At 38.3% G+C, this 17,690-nt stretch overlaps 1 protein-coding gene across 6 annotated transcripts in view; it reads right to left on the bottom strand.

Moving 5' to 3' along the window:
• Positions 1-605: 605 nt before the first annotated feature.
• The window catches only part of MAPK10 (mitogen-activated protein kinase 10), a 213,978-nt gene continuing 196,893 nt past the window's right edge, over positions 606-17,690 (bottom strand). For 3 of the 6 annotated variants that reach the window (XM_012647217.1, XM_012647219.1, XM_012647218.1), the window contains 3 exons: positions 12,767-12,830; positions 11,035-11,112; positions 1,956-2,855 (listed from right to left, as the gene is read on the bottom strand). In XM_012647217.1, the coding sequence (XP_012502671.1) occupies positions 2,713-2,855; positions 11,035-11,112; positions 12,767-12,830 (285 nt within the window). In that variant the 3' untranslated portion in view covers positions 1,956-2,712. Of the gene's footprint in view, positions 2,861-11,034; positions 11,113-12,766; positions 12,831-17,690 lie in introns of all 6 variants that reach the window. The other 3 variants (XM_012647222.1, XM_012647223.1, XM_012647220.1) reach the window with 2 other exon arrangements.

Here is a 17,690-nt window from a genome sequence, read left to right on the forward strand (position 1 = left end):
TGATCCTGCAAGAAGTCTGGGGACCAAAGCCTTACCTCTGCAAATGACACTTAAATCCAAGGGGTTTGTTCCAATTTATTTTCTTGTCATAAGGAGGATCTGGCTGTAGGTAATCAGCTCCCAAGAGCCACACAACAAGAAATACGATACTAGTTGAGCTTCAGGAAGGCGGCAACGGTAGGGGAGGGGCATTGTCTAGTTCTTGCCTGGTTTAATCTGAATGGAAAAAAAAAAAAGCACCACTTCTGCAGATGTGAGAGATAGTCTAACTGTCAATCACTTCTAAGATGCTGGCTGGAGACACCCTTCTGTCTTGTGATGGCACGTTGGGGCTGATGAAATTCCCCTTGTGACTCTCCTTCCCGCAGCTGCCTCCTCTCTGCATTTAACCCCAGGTGGTAGAAAGCGGGGAGTAGAAAGGCCACAGATGTGTCAAGAGAAAAGGACAGAGAGAGGAGATAAGTAAAGAATCAGGAAGACAGAGAAGTTTTAAAAAAAACCAGGAATGTGACAGAAAGAAAAGTGAGGGAACACATGGGAATGAGGAGGCATTTTTGAAAATCAAGCTGTCTGCAAGATTAACTAAAGAGAATGGCAGCAAGATCGAGAAACTGGGCCATTTTTATTCCACGGGACAAGTGGCACAAGCTGATGTTTTTCTCTCCGTTTTAAACAAATAGCCTTTTGTCCTGAATCCCAGTGTGCAGCAATCCCAGAGATGGCAGCACGCTGACATAGGGATGGAGCAGGGTTGCGGCTCCCTGCTGACTCTGTTGCTTGGCAGGAGACAGAGCTTCCCTGTCACTGTATTTAAGGCAGTTTCCAGAGCACAGGCATTCTCGTCTGCTCTGGTTTTGAGGAGATTCCATTCGCCAGTCATATCACACTCAACAACCATCCGTTTCCTGCGTTTCGCTTCTTCTTCAGGTGAAATATCACCACACTGGTGAGCACCAAAATGGTCAGAGTGCAAATAACTGTGATGGACACTTCACCAGAGTAAGTGAGAAGGGAAGCCCATGCCTGGGGCCGATTATTGCTGAGAAGTCACCTTGGCATTGACTTGTATGTGACCAAGGTGTTTCACAGTGCCTCCTTAGTGCACAGAAAAGCACTTTCACTTAATTTAACCTAAATTCAGGAGATTTCGCTGAACATCGACATTAATGTTTCATGGCTTTTCAGACAAACTCCTATTGCTAAAGCTACGTAGCAGCAGAGTTATTGCTCTCGTATCTACTGCACTACGGAATTCAGATTATCAGCCCTTCTTTGATTGTTCAACCTTATGAAAATAAACAAATAAACATGAAACATCAGCCACATGAAGGAGTCAGGGAAACCCCTGAGGAACAACAACGTCTCTGGAGATGTTTCCAAATGCTAACCTGAGGATCACCCTGTGCTTTGGGGGGTTCATTTTTATGAACTACTTTTTTTTTTTATTCCAGACGAGGAAAGTAGTATTTTTTCTCAAAAGTAAAACTTTGGCAGGGTATGAGCTTGGGAAGGAGACCACACATGGAAAACACAATGGACAATCTGAAGGTGATCTAGGTAGGCTCATTTTTCTGTTTAAGGAAATCTTATGGAGGCGATCCCGCTCAGTTCTGGGGAGAGATTCTTACCATCAACATGTACGCAACGACCCTGCCTCGCCACCTCCACTTTCTCCAGCAGCCTCCTGTTGTGACAGATAATTTGAGGAAATGACATGCGGTCAACTCTCAAAGAGATGGATGTCGGTGTCTCCTAGTGTCTGGGTAACAATCTGCTTTCTGTCTCAGTCCCCGCTGCAACACCACTCTCTGGTCTCGCCCGCTGCCCGCTGTCACAGGGAGGGCCCTCAGCTTCCACTCACACCTGCCTGCTCCAGGCCAAGCCGCGTGGCGCCTGAAAGCTTTCGCCCCTCCCCCCTCGCTTCACATGAGCATCAAATATGTTCTTTCTGCAGATTGGTATACAGGTGCCATTTAATCGGTTCAAATTTGGAAGCTACATCTCCAAGGGTCCAAGAGAGCTCACTCCCCCCATGTTTTCCCCCTTTACATGTTTTCTTATAAGACATACAGCTTAATCAATTGACAAACTAAACAGCTTATATACTGGCGATATATTACAGATGGGTTTATGTCAGAGTAATAGATCACGTGAAATGGACCAGGTGGCGCCCCAGTGCACGGCGTCTTGGGAGAGCCCTGAGGACACTGACAGTAGCATCTCTACGTGAGTGGTGCTGCGAATACAGACACATGCGGATCTGTATCTACATCCATCTGACTAGGCCAGAGGAGCAGGTAGATGCGAGATAGAGACACACACATGCTGGACGGGGCCACTGCACACCTTGTCATGCCATTTGAAAGGGCAGTTACAGGTTGCTGGTTTTGCAGCCATTAAAATTACACTTTATGGAAAAGGCTCCTCTAATTGTGTCTGATTTGCTCTCTGTAGTAAGCATCGTTGGAAGAAGACCAAAGCAAGAGCAACTAGAAGTTAAATATGCGTTTGAGCTTAGCTGCAATACAGGACTCGGGGCAAGAAGCAGGCTGAAAGATCTGTTTCAATTTTAGGCTTGGATTCTCTCCCTTGCTATTTCTTGATGTTGCGTGTCTGCGTGTGTGTGTGTGTGTGTGCGTGAGTGTCTGCGTGTGTGTGTTTTCCATCACGTCATCTCCTGAAGAACGCTGGGTTTCGCAGGCAGGCGGCTAGTCACCTGCAACAACCCAGGGGTCCTGCCGAGGCTTCCAGGCTGCTGTCAGTGTCAGACGCCAGGGTCTGGTCGGTGGACATGGAGGAGATGTCGTTGACGGACGAGGATGGAGGGAGACTCTCGCTGCTGTTCACTGCTGCACCTGTGCTAAGAGAATGAAGACCAACATGACTCAATCTAGAACCAGACCCCTCTCAGCGCCCTTCAGGATGCAGGGACGGACAAACACAACAGGGGGTCCAGTCCATCACTCATCTGATGAACCTTCATAAGACAGCGATACCGGGAATTCCATTAGACGGTGCAAACCAAGACAAAACGATGCGGCGTCTCTGATCACAAGTTATTCACAGGCTAGTACAGTAGTTATCAAATCTCACTCTACATTAGAAATCACCTGTAACACTTAGGGAAAAAAACATTAATATCCAGTCATACCACCTCCCCTCCTCCTGCTCTTCCAATATTGTAATATAACTGGCCTTGGTCCAGGCATTTGCAATTTTTAAAAGCTCTCCAGAGACTGTCAAGGACAGAAAACCACTAGTTTATGGATAAGATAGATGAGCAAAACCCTTTAATGTAACCATCAGAGCCTGGCTGCTTTTACTGCAGGGAGCTTTGAAAACAAACACATGCAAGGGTGTTTTCCCAGAAGTATGGGCCAAGCTAAAGTCCAGAAATCTGAATTACCTGGAGACTACAGCTCTAGAGCAAGGAAGGTATATAAAGTAAATATGATTAATATTCATTAATATGACATCAAACCTGAAATACACATAGAAAAGCCAAGTAGGACTTTGGATGAAAGTTACCAAATGGGGGAAAAAAGAACAGGAGAGGCCCAAGCATACCTTTTGATTATTTTGTTACTTTCCAGCTTACCTAGGATCTCCAATAAGAACTCTGAATTTTTAACTTGGATTAATTTGGAAAAAAATCTCTTATTTATCTGCTATGTGGGATCATAAAGATTTTGAAACACTGAGCAGAAACTTGCTCATAGTAATCACTCAGCAAAGGCTTGCTGAGTTACAACAGCTCCGAGAACAGAAGAACGATTAGACAAAGGCATTGTAAAAATATAATTAAACCACGGCACCCTGGAAACAGTAGATTTACTGTTTCTTTTTATATATTCATTGCACCTAAACAATCTGAGAGGTAAAATGTTTGCTTTGTGAAATAGTTCACTATTAAGAATACCTGTAATAGAATCACCTAACAAAATAAGAGATGAGGAATTCTCAGTAGAATTGTATCTTATTTGAGAAAATATGGTGTGCAAGATTTGGTGACAAATAATACATCCAAAATAAGTTACAGTAGTGTTATCACACAGACCTAATAAATCAGAAAGACAAAGCTAAACTAAATTAAGAAAGTGGAAGGATTAACACAATCTTCTGTGTTTCTGGGGTAGACATTTCTTGCTCAGGGAAAATGTGTGATGAAAATGTGACAGTTTCTAGAGAGGACACAGACACCTAAACTAAGACAGATTGCATGTATCCTATATGCAATCCTAAAGTTGTATTTGTTTTTATGTAAACTATGGGAAATGTAAAAAAATACAGGAAAATAAATAATGATATGCACTGATCCTCAAATAAATGGTAAGAACTGTTAAACTTTTGGTATATTTCTTTCCAGTGTTTTTGCCAAGAAGTTTCCCTAGTTGTGATCATTTAATATGTTTTCTTTTGTATCTTGATATTTTCATATACAGAAAAGCTTAGGCATTTTTCATGCTCATTAAATTCTTAACATTGTCCATGCTTCCTAATTTTAAACGTCTCTAGAACAGATTTTTAAAGTGCTCTCATTATTGTCTTCCTGCAAATAATTACTTTCACTCTCACAATGTGTAATGTAAAGTTATCTGGCTTCAATTTATTCCAAGTTTATTTAATTATATCCCTCATAGATATGGTGCAGAGCTAGTCCATTTCCGCTCACGACAAGATTCCACCTGCCAGCAGACAGCCCCGGATCCCCTCACGTCACCCAAATGCCCAGTTTTGTTTTTTTTTCCCCTGATTTTGGGTTAAATTACAGCTATAGCCTTGTTGTTCTTTTATAACTTCTGGTGTCCAATAATTTAATGTCACTATGTTGAACTTCGCGGAAGCCTCTTCAATTTTTCCACATCCTTATGAAAGGGTAGAGATTAAAACTGGACACAGGACTCTAACAAAGGCCCGATAGAGTCAGATCGCTTTGTTTCTTACTGTCTGTTTCTCTCCTGGATGATAGATTCCTACACTATAGAATGGCTTTCAAATCATGGTGCCACAGGTTTACATTTAGTTTTGACTTGAGATATAAAATGATGCCCATATGTCTTTTTCTAAGAACTTTATGAAGGTATAATTTTAGATCTCACACTCAAGTCTATGATACATTTCGAGTTCATTTTTGTATAGAATACGAGGTGGGGTCCACCTTTATTCTTTTGCATGTGGGTATCCAGCTGCCCCCACATCATTTATTCAAAAGACTATTCTTTGCTCATCAAATTGTCTTGACATCCTTGTCAAAAATCAATTGATCATAAATGTGAGGATTTATTTCTGGACTCTCAATTCTATTCCATTGAACTATTTGTGTATCTTCATGCAAGTAGCACACTGTCTTTAATATTGTAGCTTTATAGTCAATTTTAAAATCAGGAAGTGTAAATCCTCCAACTGTGTCCTTTTTAAAGATTGGTTTGGCTATTCTGTGTGCCTTACATTTCCATGTGAATTTGAAGACCAGCTTGTCAATTTCCGCAAAAAGAGAGCTATGATTTTGATAGGTATTGTGTTTAATCTGTAAGTCAATTTGGGGAGTATCCCACCTTGACAATATTAAATCTTCTAACCCATGAACAATCGAATGACTTTCCATTTATATAGGTCTTCTTTCATTTCTTTCAGCAATGTTTTGCAGTTTTCGGGGTACGAAGTTTATACTTATTTTGTTAAATTTATTCCTAAATATCTTTTCTTGTTGATGCTATTATAAATGAATTGTTTTCTGTTCGTTGCTAGTGTGCAGAAATATAACTGATTTATTTTAATAAGAAATCTCTGTGTCTGTGGTTTGGAAAGTAAACTGATCAAATGATGGCATATATATCTTATGAATTTTATAATTAATCAAAATGCCAGTGGAATCAGAAATACTTTTGCTAGCATGCTTTATTTAAATTACAACAAAATAATAAATTTGAAAGTTTTAAAATAAAGTTTTGGCATAATGCAAACCAAAAAAGTATCTTTACATAATAGTCTTGCTCTTCTCCTGAGATGGGCTTTTTCTCCTATCCTGGCTAAAGCTGATTATGCGGATATGTTCTTACTGTTACGGTTAAAGCTGAGTAATGATCCAAATAAGAGTGCGATAAGGCTAGCTGAGATAAGGCTCCCTTATAGGAACACATTTGATGTTTACAAATAAACACAAACCCACAACAATGACAGCTAGAGAAATTACACAAAGAATATTGAGGAAATTTCTCCAGCAAAACACAAATTTACATGTATAAACAATACCACATGAAGGCAGCAAAAGCCAAAGTAGCTCTTAATAAGTTCTGCATAAACAGGGGATTTTGCTGCAGGTTATGCTTATAAAATACACAGACTCCTTCTGCACTTATTTTAATAGCTGGCATATTCTCAGCACACTTCTAGAATATTCTGAGTGTTATGCCATACAAGTCAGCCCCTTACTACATATATAGCTTTGTTATGTGATTACGTCATGTTTGTATTTCCCTGGCTTCTTTTGACTTCTTCTATTATACTGTACTTTATTCTCCTGTCTTCCATAACGTCTACTGCTGAGTACAAAGTAAGTACTGGATGTAACAAAATGATATTGAGTATCTTTCATGTGAACTCTTCCAGGTAGGTTCTGTGAGGGAAGCAAGTTTCTCCCTGCTATTAAACTAGTGAAACTGCTCAACTAATTTTGGCCAAAGGAAATCATTTTGTTTCACTGTCTGTCTTCTCCCTTTGTTCATCAGCCGGTTCTCTGCAATCCTTACCTTCTGTGTTGGGATGATCCTGCCCTCTATTTTATCAACGTTGAATGCAAATCACAGTTAGTATTCAATTACTCCAAGTTCAGAATCTGTCAGAGTCTTTATCGCCTGTATTTCTAGGGGTCCGTAGACCATTGTTCCTGATTTTATAAAGCACAAATTCTTCCAGTGCTTCCTTTATAAAATTCCCATTACATCTGCTAGTTTTATGGGGATGGCTCCTCTCTAGATAGTGTTAAGGTGGGAAAACGATGTGCTCTGTCTAGTGGCGCTGGAGCTAGCTTTTAGTGGCTTCTTAGAGCCAACATCAGCATCCCTTTCAACTCTGCTTTCACCGATGTCACTTTGGTAGCTTAAAAGTGGTCACGGTGAGAATATTTACACCATAGAAATTGGTAAGTGCTACTACTCAATTCTTATTTTTTTTAAAAAAAATGATGGTTGCTAGATATTAACCAGCCCACCATCGTGATGAAAAATACCTGCTTCTGTATGTCTCCCTCTACTGCACTGTAATAAATGCCTCCTGGACGGCAGCGCCTCCGGCTTTACTGCATGATCCATTCAAGTCCATTTTCACGTAGGCAATAAAGAAGGTTTGTAAACCGTAGCACCAACACAAATATAAGTGACAAGGCATGGACTTTAGCTTTAAGTTGTTAATTTACTGTCAAGCAATTTGTGAAAATCTCTTAAACAGAATTGAACTGAATTGAATCTGATTAGAATGTCTGCTTGTGCAGGCAATGTGATAAATATCCCTTCTTTCTGTGTTACTTAGGAGAAACCAGTAGAGATCCACATTTAAAAAAATGTTTCACCCATCAATAAAGTATCACAAATTTTTGTCACTGAAAACAAAATTAAAAGAAACTGAAAATACTAACAGGGCTGTAAATGAGGAATATTAGTTGCTTTCCACTTTACCTTAAAAAAATTAGGCTTCATAGAAAGAAGTCACTTATGCTAGTGAAAATTTCTCAGCCAGAAGTTATCTAATAAAAGATATTCATCATCTCAGGGGAAAACATTGTTCTGCTTTTTTTAAGGAAATTATTTTGATCCTCTCAACAACAACCACCACCAGAAAAAAGGTAGATAAAAAGAATTAGAAAAAACACTAGAATGGCCGAAATCACTGAGCCACAGTACCTTCACTATCGATATGATCTTGAGTGTCAACTGGTTGATATTTTTTAATAAAAATTAAACAAAATTGTTGGACTACATTAGAGACCCTAAGACATACTCCCATGGTGGGGAATATGGTCCACGTTGGGGAAGGGGAGGTTGTATATTAAAAAAACCTAGGGAGTTTTATCTTTGATTTAGAGATTTTGACAAAGCTCTGCCCATCCTTAACACTAAGCATCCTTATCTTAGTAAGTCATTGTTGCTATGGGAGCTTTCCTTCTCAGGTGGAATAGGGGTGGGTGGTGAACAAACGTGAGCGTTGCTGAATGAGATGGCCTCCTATATTTGTTACAGCTCTAACATTCGATGACAAATGCTTTTAGAAGAAAATTAATTTCTATTCATGGACTGCTATTCCCTCAGCAATCTTTACAAATCAATTCAGGAAGCAGGCAGCTATACCATCCTCGAAAATAAATCACTATGCAAGTGAAATCAGATAGCAGAAGGGAGTACAATTATTTATTTAGAAATGTAACTGACGTTTAGATTTATTTCTTATTGATATACAATTCTATCAATAAATTTCAAACCTATAAATTATCCTACAAGTGCACATTTAACTTCCCAGTTACATTTTAAAAGCATCACAATAACGTGGGTCTGGGTACCAGAACCATTTCGTCCCTGAGGAGCTGCATTAACTCACTCCCTTGCCGCAGGACTCCCAGTGTTGCCATCCTGGATAGCAAGAGAGTCCGCATTGTAAAATTGCATTATCCTAGCTATTCACAAAATAAAATACGCTAGGCAAACATTAATGATAAAACATGAATATAACAAAGAATGCAAAAAAGCTGACTTTCCAAACACTTCTTTTTCAGTGATTGTTTTTTTTCCAGCATAGTTTACTGCACACACACACACAGTGGTGCACCAATAAATATTTAACAGTTGGCTCTCCAGGAGAAAAAAAAATGCCCTGATTGGTAGGGTCTGCCAATTTCCATGTTGCAAATCCTCCATGGCTAATTTCAAGCTACCAATATAACAACAGTAAACTCAGAGCTGAGAAGAGATGTACACAATTGGCTCTCATGAGCTGGTAGAGTTGGCCTCAGCACATGGCAGCCCTACACTCTGTCCATGAGGCACAGAAATATATCATACCGAAATGTGTCATATAATATACAGTATACATATGATTTCTCTATTTTTCTGCAAATGCACATTTAACTTCCTATTTGCATTTTAAAAGCATCACTATAATATGGTGATAGTGATATTCTTAAATTCTTTCTTTCTTTCTTTCTTGTCATGGATATTTTTCCTTTAAAACTATATAGCGAAAGATTGAATCCACAATCATTTTAACTATAAATTGGTAAAGCCAGTCAATTATTGCTTTGGGCATATGTATATGTAGATAATTGTCAATTGTTACAGGTAGCTGGAACAGTTAAAAAGTGGCTTAGCGTTCTCATTTAGTTAGAGCCTAAGCGGTGTATTTTAGAATTAATCATTAACAAACTAAACTAACCAGGAATATAAAAAAATTCATGGATATACATCTCCCACAATGAATGAATCAAATAACCACCCAAAAGCAGCAAACCTTTATCTGAGACATGAATAAATGCCAATAGCAACAATTCATATACTTAATACTTGGCCCATTTATCTTCATGGAGATTAACAGGGTGAATAATATTTAAATAGTGTTATAAGAACATACTAAATTGCACACTGTATTAAAGCTCTGATTCTGTCTTGAATTCTGTGTTTGGAATAGTACCAAAAAACAGGCTGAGGGAAGAACTGAGTGGCCATTTTCAAACTAATAGATATTTATTGAGCTACTATTATGTGCAAGGCACAGCACCTAGGCACTGCATGGTACACAAAGATAAATGCATTCAGTCTTTTCAATGAACTTACAATCAATAAGGGGCAAAAAGACAAGATATCCAATATTTCAAACACAGGGACTGGTAAGACCCACAGGAAGGAAATATCCCATTCTTTGGGGAGAGATGAAAAGTCTTTTGGGGCAAGATGGTATAAAAAAATGAAGTAATGATAATTTGAACTAAAGATGAATAAAATGGTTCTACTAAAATTTGTCCAGTCCCAGCCCAAGATGCTAGGTGACTCTTTGCTAAATCCTGGTATTTAAGCTTCTTAATGATTACAGGAAAATAAGTTCTGGGCATTATAAAAATTCTTAAAACAAGGAGTCTTTCTGCCTTAACAGGTGTATTTGGAGGCCACTGAATTCCATCTTTGAGTTATTTAATAGGCAGCAGGCAGAACACGCCAGTAAGTTAGATGCAGCTTCTGCACGCTGTGTCAATCTGGATGCCAGGATTAATGAGTAAAGAGGGCAGCGTGGACGACAACTCCAATGTTTCCTGTAACCCTCTTTGAGGAAAGGAAAGACTTGGGATAAAATTTACTGGTAAGAAAAGCATGTCATTCTTACCAGCATGAGCCGAGAGTAGTTTAAGGTTGAAAATAATTAACCCCTTTTTATAAAACTCTTTATATTCAGAGCATACATCTTAGGAAGAAAATATTTTAGCATTAATATGTGAATGTAAATGCCTCAAGTAATCCTAAAGCACATTACTAGGATCAGCTAACTATGCATCTGTACGAATGTGTGTTAGATTCTGTAGATACCGAACTAAAGATTTTCCAAGCTGACTTTAATTAGAGCCCAACTTGGTAGATGCTTCAACTATTGGCACATTAACCTTGAGAAGAGTTCAACATTGAGAATGAATGAGGGAAGAGGTTCTGGCAGGAGGGATTTCTGACCTCTAGAGGGACTTGATGGTCAAGAGGTCATTATTGTTCTGTATTTTGATGAGAAGCATTTACCCTTCACTCAGCTCATGGTGATATTTCTTCACAATTCATTACTATCTTAAAATAAGTTCTGAAAAAGGTTTTGTGCTGAGTCATTACAATCAGAATAATCAGAATGAATGCAACCCCAAATGTCAAAAAGAGTAAAACTAAAATCATAGGGAAACAATCATGTGACATTTGTCCCTATGCTTGATAAGCAATGTTATTGGCTGCAACCCCTACACGAAGGCCAGAGATTACACAAGTACTGGTTTATCAGTTATTCACTGAGAGTGAGTACCTGAAGGAGAAGGCTGTCCTTTTACTACTCCATTTTTAGTCTTTTCTTCTGAATTCATTACTTCCTTGTAGATAAGTTCTGTAAGAAACAGTTATCTGCGTTATTACAAAAAACAAATTTCTCCTTAATCTACAGAGAAATTCGTTAGTTAATGAAGAATAATAACATTCTGATGGGGTTCAGTTAAAGAAAAATCAATTAGGATTCCTTTATTTCCCTATTTCTTTATGTCCTTGCAATTAGCATAGAGCCTGGCACAAGTAGGTGCTCAATAAGGCAGCTGAATAAATAAATGTATGCAGAATACACATTTTACCTGTTTTCTGAATCTTTGGGGGAGCTTCTGATGCATTCTAGCTTCATCTATTAAGGATTTTAATGGCTCTGTTTTTGAATATCCATTTTCTTTTTATACTCACTCCCTAGGAGATGCACATATGCTCATGATTTTAAGTTATTTCCAACCTTACAATTTCCATCTCTTACTGTATCTTTTTCCCAGACTCATATCTTGTATTTGTAAATCTAAACTTGCCTAAAACCCAACACATAAAAAAATTTATTTTGTTCATTCCCAAACTAGCATCCATTTTTGGCTTTCTTGTTGCCAGAGTTAAATTAGATGTATTCAGTCCTTTTTTACTTTGCTCCCTTTACCTAAAAATCATGTAGCCCTACCTGTTCTTGCTTTGTAATGGCTTACAACATATCACCATCTTTTACAAGTAGTCATTTCCCAGATTTTTCACTATTTAGTCCATATCCTCAAATGATGGTCATACCCTATTCATGAACTCCTAAGGATTATCTTCCTGTCCTTACTTAGATCAAAGCAAGACTTTTCCATCTACCTGCTGGAATCTTTTCATATGCTCATTTTTCCATATTCACCATGACCCCTTGACAATCTCTTTACTGTCCTTATAACATGTTTTTGTTTGTTCCTGCTCTTATTCTCCTCTTAGCCTCCCATCTGGTATTTTCCTTTTTTCCCTCCAAATTTACATTTAATTCCTTTAAGGTAGTCTAAAAGTTTCTTCCCTTCCGAGCTTTCCTGTATGCTCCTCTCCATTTTTATCTGATCATTTGTTACAATCTGCTTTGGTTTTCTCATATTTATTCCATTGTGTATTAAGTTAACAATTTTTCATAAGCTTAATTTGTTTTTCTGCTTTGTTTCACTCTGAGTATAATCTTCGAGATGCAGTACGTGTTCAGAAACATTTTGCTGAAAAAATAATGTACTCATTCATTCCCTTTTTTACTTTAAGAAAGAAATAAGCCACTTAGATACACATATTTTCTATTTAAATAATCAAGACTTGTAAATCCAGTGGAATTCCTGTATTAACTATCTTTTATTTTCTAAAGTCTAAAATTGTCTCAGAATTAACCTTAATATTATATTTCTTGTGATAATTTTATGTATAAACATGGAAAGTTTAATTCTGAAATTCTGAACGGAAGCTCGCCCCCCCCACCATGACAAACACTTCAACAATCAATATTATTTAAAAAGATATCAGTAGTTAATTCCTTTAATTCTTGAGCAAATGCAATACTGCTATTAGTATAAGCCAAAAGATGAAGTTTTAGGAACTTTAAAAATGGTCTAGGAGAACGACAATTAGAAAATCACCTTTTAGTAAATTGTTCTACAGGGAAAAGCCTTGAGGATACTTTCTGAGTGTTAATTTAAAAAAAATAGAATACTTTTTTAAAGTAGAGTCACCTTTCCATTCTTCGATGGTGTGCTCTCTTTCATCCAGCTGTTTGTCATATATCTGAGGTGGAGGCTGCCAAGTAAAAACAAACAATCAACTTTGCAAAACCTAAACATAACTAAGCTCTTACAATGCATGAGAATACCTTGTCATTGACTGGTTTTGGTGGTGAGCAGAACATTATGTAAATTACGAGATAATTACAGTAGTTCACAAGTTAAAATTTCCACACAAACTTCTCGAGGATTCATTTATATTACAGTATTTTCTGCTCACTAAATAAAGCAGTACAACCCAAATCCTGAGAGCTCACTTCCCAACGTCTTCTAATTCACAACCCACGCCTGAGCAACTAATCACTGGTCTTTTAAAAAGCAAACAACACACTTGATTACAAGGGTCCAGAAGCTGCTATGGTATCTCCTCCCCCACTTGCCCTAGAACAGAGCTATACCAAAACTACCCGAAAATGATAGGATTTTGTTGTATTTTTAGACCATCCCTGAAGAAGACCATCCCTAATATCTCCTAAAAGACCATAGCACTAGTTCTCAATATAAAGAAATATTGAGACCAAATCCACCTTTTATTTTTCTTGAAGCATCATAAAATACCTTTATATATTGCTATGCATCCTATATTTAAATGATTCCAAGCTTTTATTTCCCCCCCAGGCAGAAGAAACTGCCAGTTATCTATCGAGGTGGGTTGCTTTCAACCCCCGAATGGTCCCCTGCTTAGTCCTCTCTAGGACAAATGATGTGACGGGGACTCCAGTCTGACTTATGGAGTCAGCGTGCCTTTTCCTCTGTTGAGTTCAGATACGGAAAAGGAGAGATTTTCACCAACCTACATGCCTTCCAGGAAGGAGGGTCTCAAATAAACTCTCTGACCTCTTCTTCCTGATATTTACTTGGGGAGATCTATTGTGGTAGCTTGAGTAGCTCCAATTCAGGCTAAGTAACATGGGGGAAAAAAATCCCTTGGAAAAATAAGTCACCATGAAGTAGAGAAAGATGGGGCTGAGGAGCTACACTGGCTGACACTGAGTTAAGCACAAAGAATAGCTATAAAATTTATGGTACCATGACACAGGGGACCCTAGAATTAGTCCTTGTCCAATACTCCAAAAGCAATAGTTTCTGTGAGAAACTAAGAGTCACTCAATAAGAGTGACTCAAGCCCATGAGAACATGGATCCCTCAAAAATGGCTGTTGTACCCAAGTCCCCGTCAATCCATGAGTGGATTATTAAAATTTGGTATATGTATATAATGGAATATTACTCAATCATAAGAAACGAGAGTGATCTAGAACCTCTTATACTTTCCTGGATTAAACTTAAGCCCATTATCCAAAGTGAGGCACCACAAGAGTGGAAGAATGGGCTCCACTTGTACTCGCCATCGAATTGGTACTAACTGATCAACACTAGGGTGATCACATGGCAGAAATGCTCTCTAGGGATTAGGGGGATGGAGGGGTAAATCCACAACTGAAGGACACGGGGAGCACTGTAGGGGGGAAGGGCATGCCTTTAACCCGCACTTGGGTGAGGCAAAGACATAAAGTGTAACCGTAATGTTTGTACCCTCACAATACCCTGAAATTAAAAAAAAAAAAAAAAAAGTCTGTTGTAAGAAAGACTTTGGACGAGATTTTCAGAGACAGCCTCTGGCTTCTGTGACAGGCTCTTTGGCCCATGAGCAGCAACCTGGTGCTACAGTAGCCCTAGGAATCTCTAGTAGCCTGAGTAATGACAAACACAAATATTCATCCTGGCCCTGGCAGGCTGGGGCACCCTCGCATCTTGTAAAATAGAAGACTTTGTCCAGTTATAATGAGGCAACTTAGCATAATACTGGGGTATTGAGAGGTAACTACCGATGGGCCAGACATTCCTTTAGCATCTCTGATTGCTACCATAGAAAGGTGAGGGGGCTGCGATGATCAGGCACTGCTCTCAGGACCTGACTGATGTAGGACCTTCCACCTCAAACTAAAAAGGACTCCAAAATTATAGGAATATTATGACTGCAGATTGAATGAGTCAAATTAAGTTATTTTTGAAAATTTGTGAAACTGTTATCTAAGAAAGCTACTGCAAAGCCAAGCTCTGGTTTTGTAAAGACTCTTTGCCAAGTGGTAGATTTCCTGCTTCGCCTCTTCCCGAGCATGTGTAATGCTGTGGTTAGGTCCCCATCCAAGTAGCCTTGTCCAGGACCCCTGCAGGACACATGAGCAGAAGCTCCCAGAGCCCCCAGAGCTCTGTGCACTGCTGGCACCTCTGTCTTCTTCCAACAATAGGCCCAGCTAGAGATCCTGCGTAGCTGGCTTATTCACACAGTGGATTTTTCCATTCAAGTTTTAAAATTGAACATGGCTCAAGAGTACAGATCCTGCCAAAGTTCATAAATGCCATTTTCTCTTTGCAACAAAGCTATTTTGAGATTTTCCTTAGAGCTTCAGTGTACAGCTGTTGCTGATATAAAGTACATAGACTCTAACCACAAACAAACTGCAAAGAGAGAAAGCAAAAAAACCAAGAGGACTGCTTTAAGCACACTTGCATTTATAATTTTTGTTCAAGGGCCTCTGCAAATGAGCTATATTTTCAGGTTTGGTGTGTTTTTTTTTTGAAGAGGGGCTACAAATGTCACCTACAATAAAACAGTAATTGATGGTTGTTGGATGGCTGACTCCAAAGAGAGCAATGTTCTAACACACACACATACGTGTGCTTGGCGGCAATCACCAGCTCGTGATGTGACCCACAACATTCCCTGCCTCCATCCGCTAAAGAGACGCTGGTATTGGACTGCTCGGTTGTTCTCTCTCCCCACCTTATGAAACAGGAATGATTCTCTTTTGCTAGATAACAATCCAAATAAAAAATAAATGAAAAGTGGATATAAAGAAAATGCCCCAGAGATGTTTGTTAAGAGAATATTTTAGGAAAGTTTAGCAGATTAGAACTATTTGAGATGTGAGAAATTGAGGATGAGAAGAAATTAAGGGCAACACGTGGAGAGTTATGAGGGCTTGTGACTTTCGTTCCTTGGATATTCCTCAAGGGTCTGAAGATTCATTCCCTCTCTGTTATTTTGGAGGGTTTGGGCTTTACTTCCTTGATTGAAATTCTTGCAGAAATTGAACCATGGATTCATATGGACTGTGTAAACAATAACTTAATATGGATTAGATGTATTTTATATTGATGGTATTATATATATATATATATATATATATATATATATATATATATACAAGTTGTTTCAATTAAATGAGAAAAAAATACATGAACTAGTACAGTCACTGAGTTAGTAAATATTAGAATTAATTTATTCATTTATTAAATTAATTTTTTCAAAATGCCCATTCTTGGGCACCTGACATGTGCCAGAATATATTAGAAATTGAGATTTCAAAATTGAATAATGTGACAGCTCACCTCAAGGAGCTCACAATTTACTGGGGTTAAGACTGATGCAAAACAGATAAGTAGTGCACAACATCAAAAATGATAGAAATATGCCTATGGTATCGGGAACAGAGTGGAGAAACCCTGACAAACCTGGATTTGACTTCCTGCAGTAAGTGACACTTATTCAGGGAGCAAAAGATGTGTGGGAGGTTGTCAAGCTAAAAGAAGGATAGAAAGATGACTCCAGGCCATGGGCACACATCATGATCCAGGGAACAGAGCCTAGAAAATAGAATGGTGGTGGTGGTGGTGGTGTGTGTGTGTGTGTTTCTCTGTGGGCACATACATGCAGAGAAAACTGAAAAGAAGTTTTGTGATAATAAAATATAATGTATGTGGTCAGTAGTGACAAGATCTAAGAGCTGTGCCTAGAGAGGCAGATGGATCAGGCAAAGGCTAGATAGATCAAAGCTGGTCTTAGGTATCATGCTATGGAACAAAGATTTTTTCCTGAAGAGGAGGAAAAACATGGAAGAATGTAAGAGACCGGTTTCCAATTACCAAAAACTTCATTGCTTTATAAAAGTAGACAAATGGCAATTTGTAATGCACTATGAGTTGATTTTTAAAATTGCTTCAGCAAGGTTTAGGAACTATGGCTGTGATCTCAAACAGAAATTAAACAATCTAATGCAGCAGACTTCTCAGCAGAAACCTTATAGGCCAGGAGAGCGTGGGATGATATAATCAAAGTGCTGAAATGTAAAAACTGTTTCATTGAGAATATTATAACCAGCAAAAGCTGTTCCTCAGAAATGAAGAAGAGATAAAACTCCCAGATAAACAAAACTGAGGGATTTTATCACCACCGAAACTGTATGACAAGAAATGCTGAAGAGAGTTCTTCAGGCCAAAAGAAAAGGATGCTAACTGGCAACCAAAAACATGTGAAGGTATAAAACTTACTGGTAAAAGTAAGTATACAGTCAAAATCGGAACACTCTAGTACTACCGTAACGGCAGTGTGTAAATAACCTGTATCTTTAGTATGAAGGTTAAAAGACAAAACTATTAAAAATAATAATAGCTATAATAATGTGTTAAGGGATACCAAATATAAAAAGATGTAAATTGTGACATCGAAGATTTAAAGTGTGAGAGGAAGAGTGGAGTAAAAATGTAGTTTTTTAATGTAAAGTTAAGTTATTATCAGCTTAAAGTAGCCTGTTCTAAGTTGTTTTTTGTAAGCCTTGGAATAACCACAAACAAAAATTTATAGTAGACACGCAAAAGATAAAATGTAAAGAATCAAAGCATACCACTAGGGAAAATCACTTAATCACAAAAACAGACAGAAAGAGAGGAAGAAAGGAACAAAGAATCTACAAAACAACCAGAAACCAGTGAAGAAAATGGCAGTAGAAAGTCCTTATCCATCAATAATTACCTTGAATGCAAAAGGCTTAAATTCTCCAATCCACTTAGATACAAAGATGGCTGAGGGAGAA

The sequence above is a fragment of the Propithecus coquereli genome, unplaced genomic scaffold (genome assembly GCF_000956105.1).
Source record: "Propithecus coquereli isolate 6110/MARCELLA unplaced genomic scaffold, Pcoq_1.0 Scaffold26, whole genome shotgun sequence".
In the NCBI taxonomy this organism is placed as follows: Eukaryota; Metazoa; Chordata; class Mammalia; order Primates; family Indriidae; genus Propithecus; species Propithecus coquereli.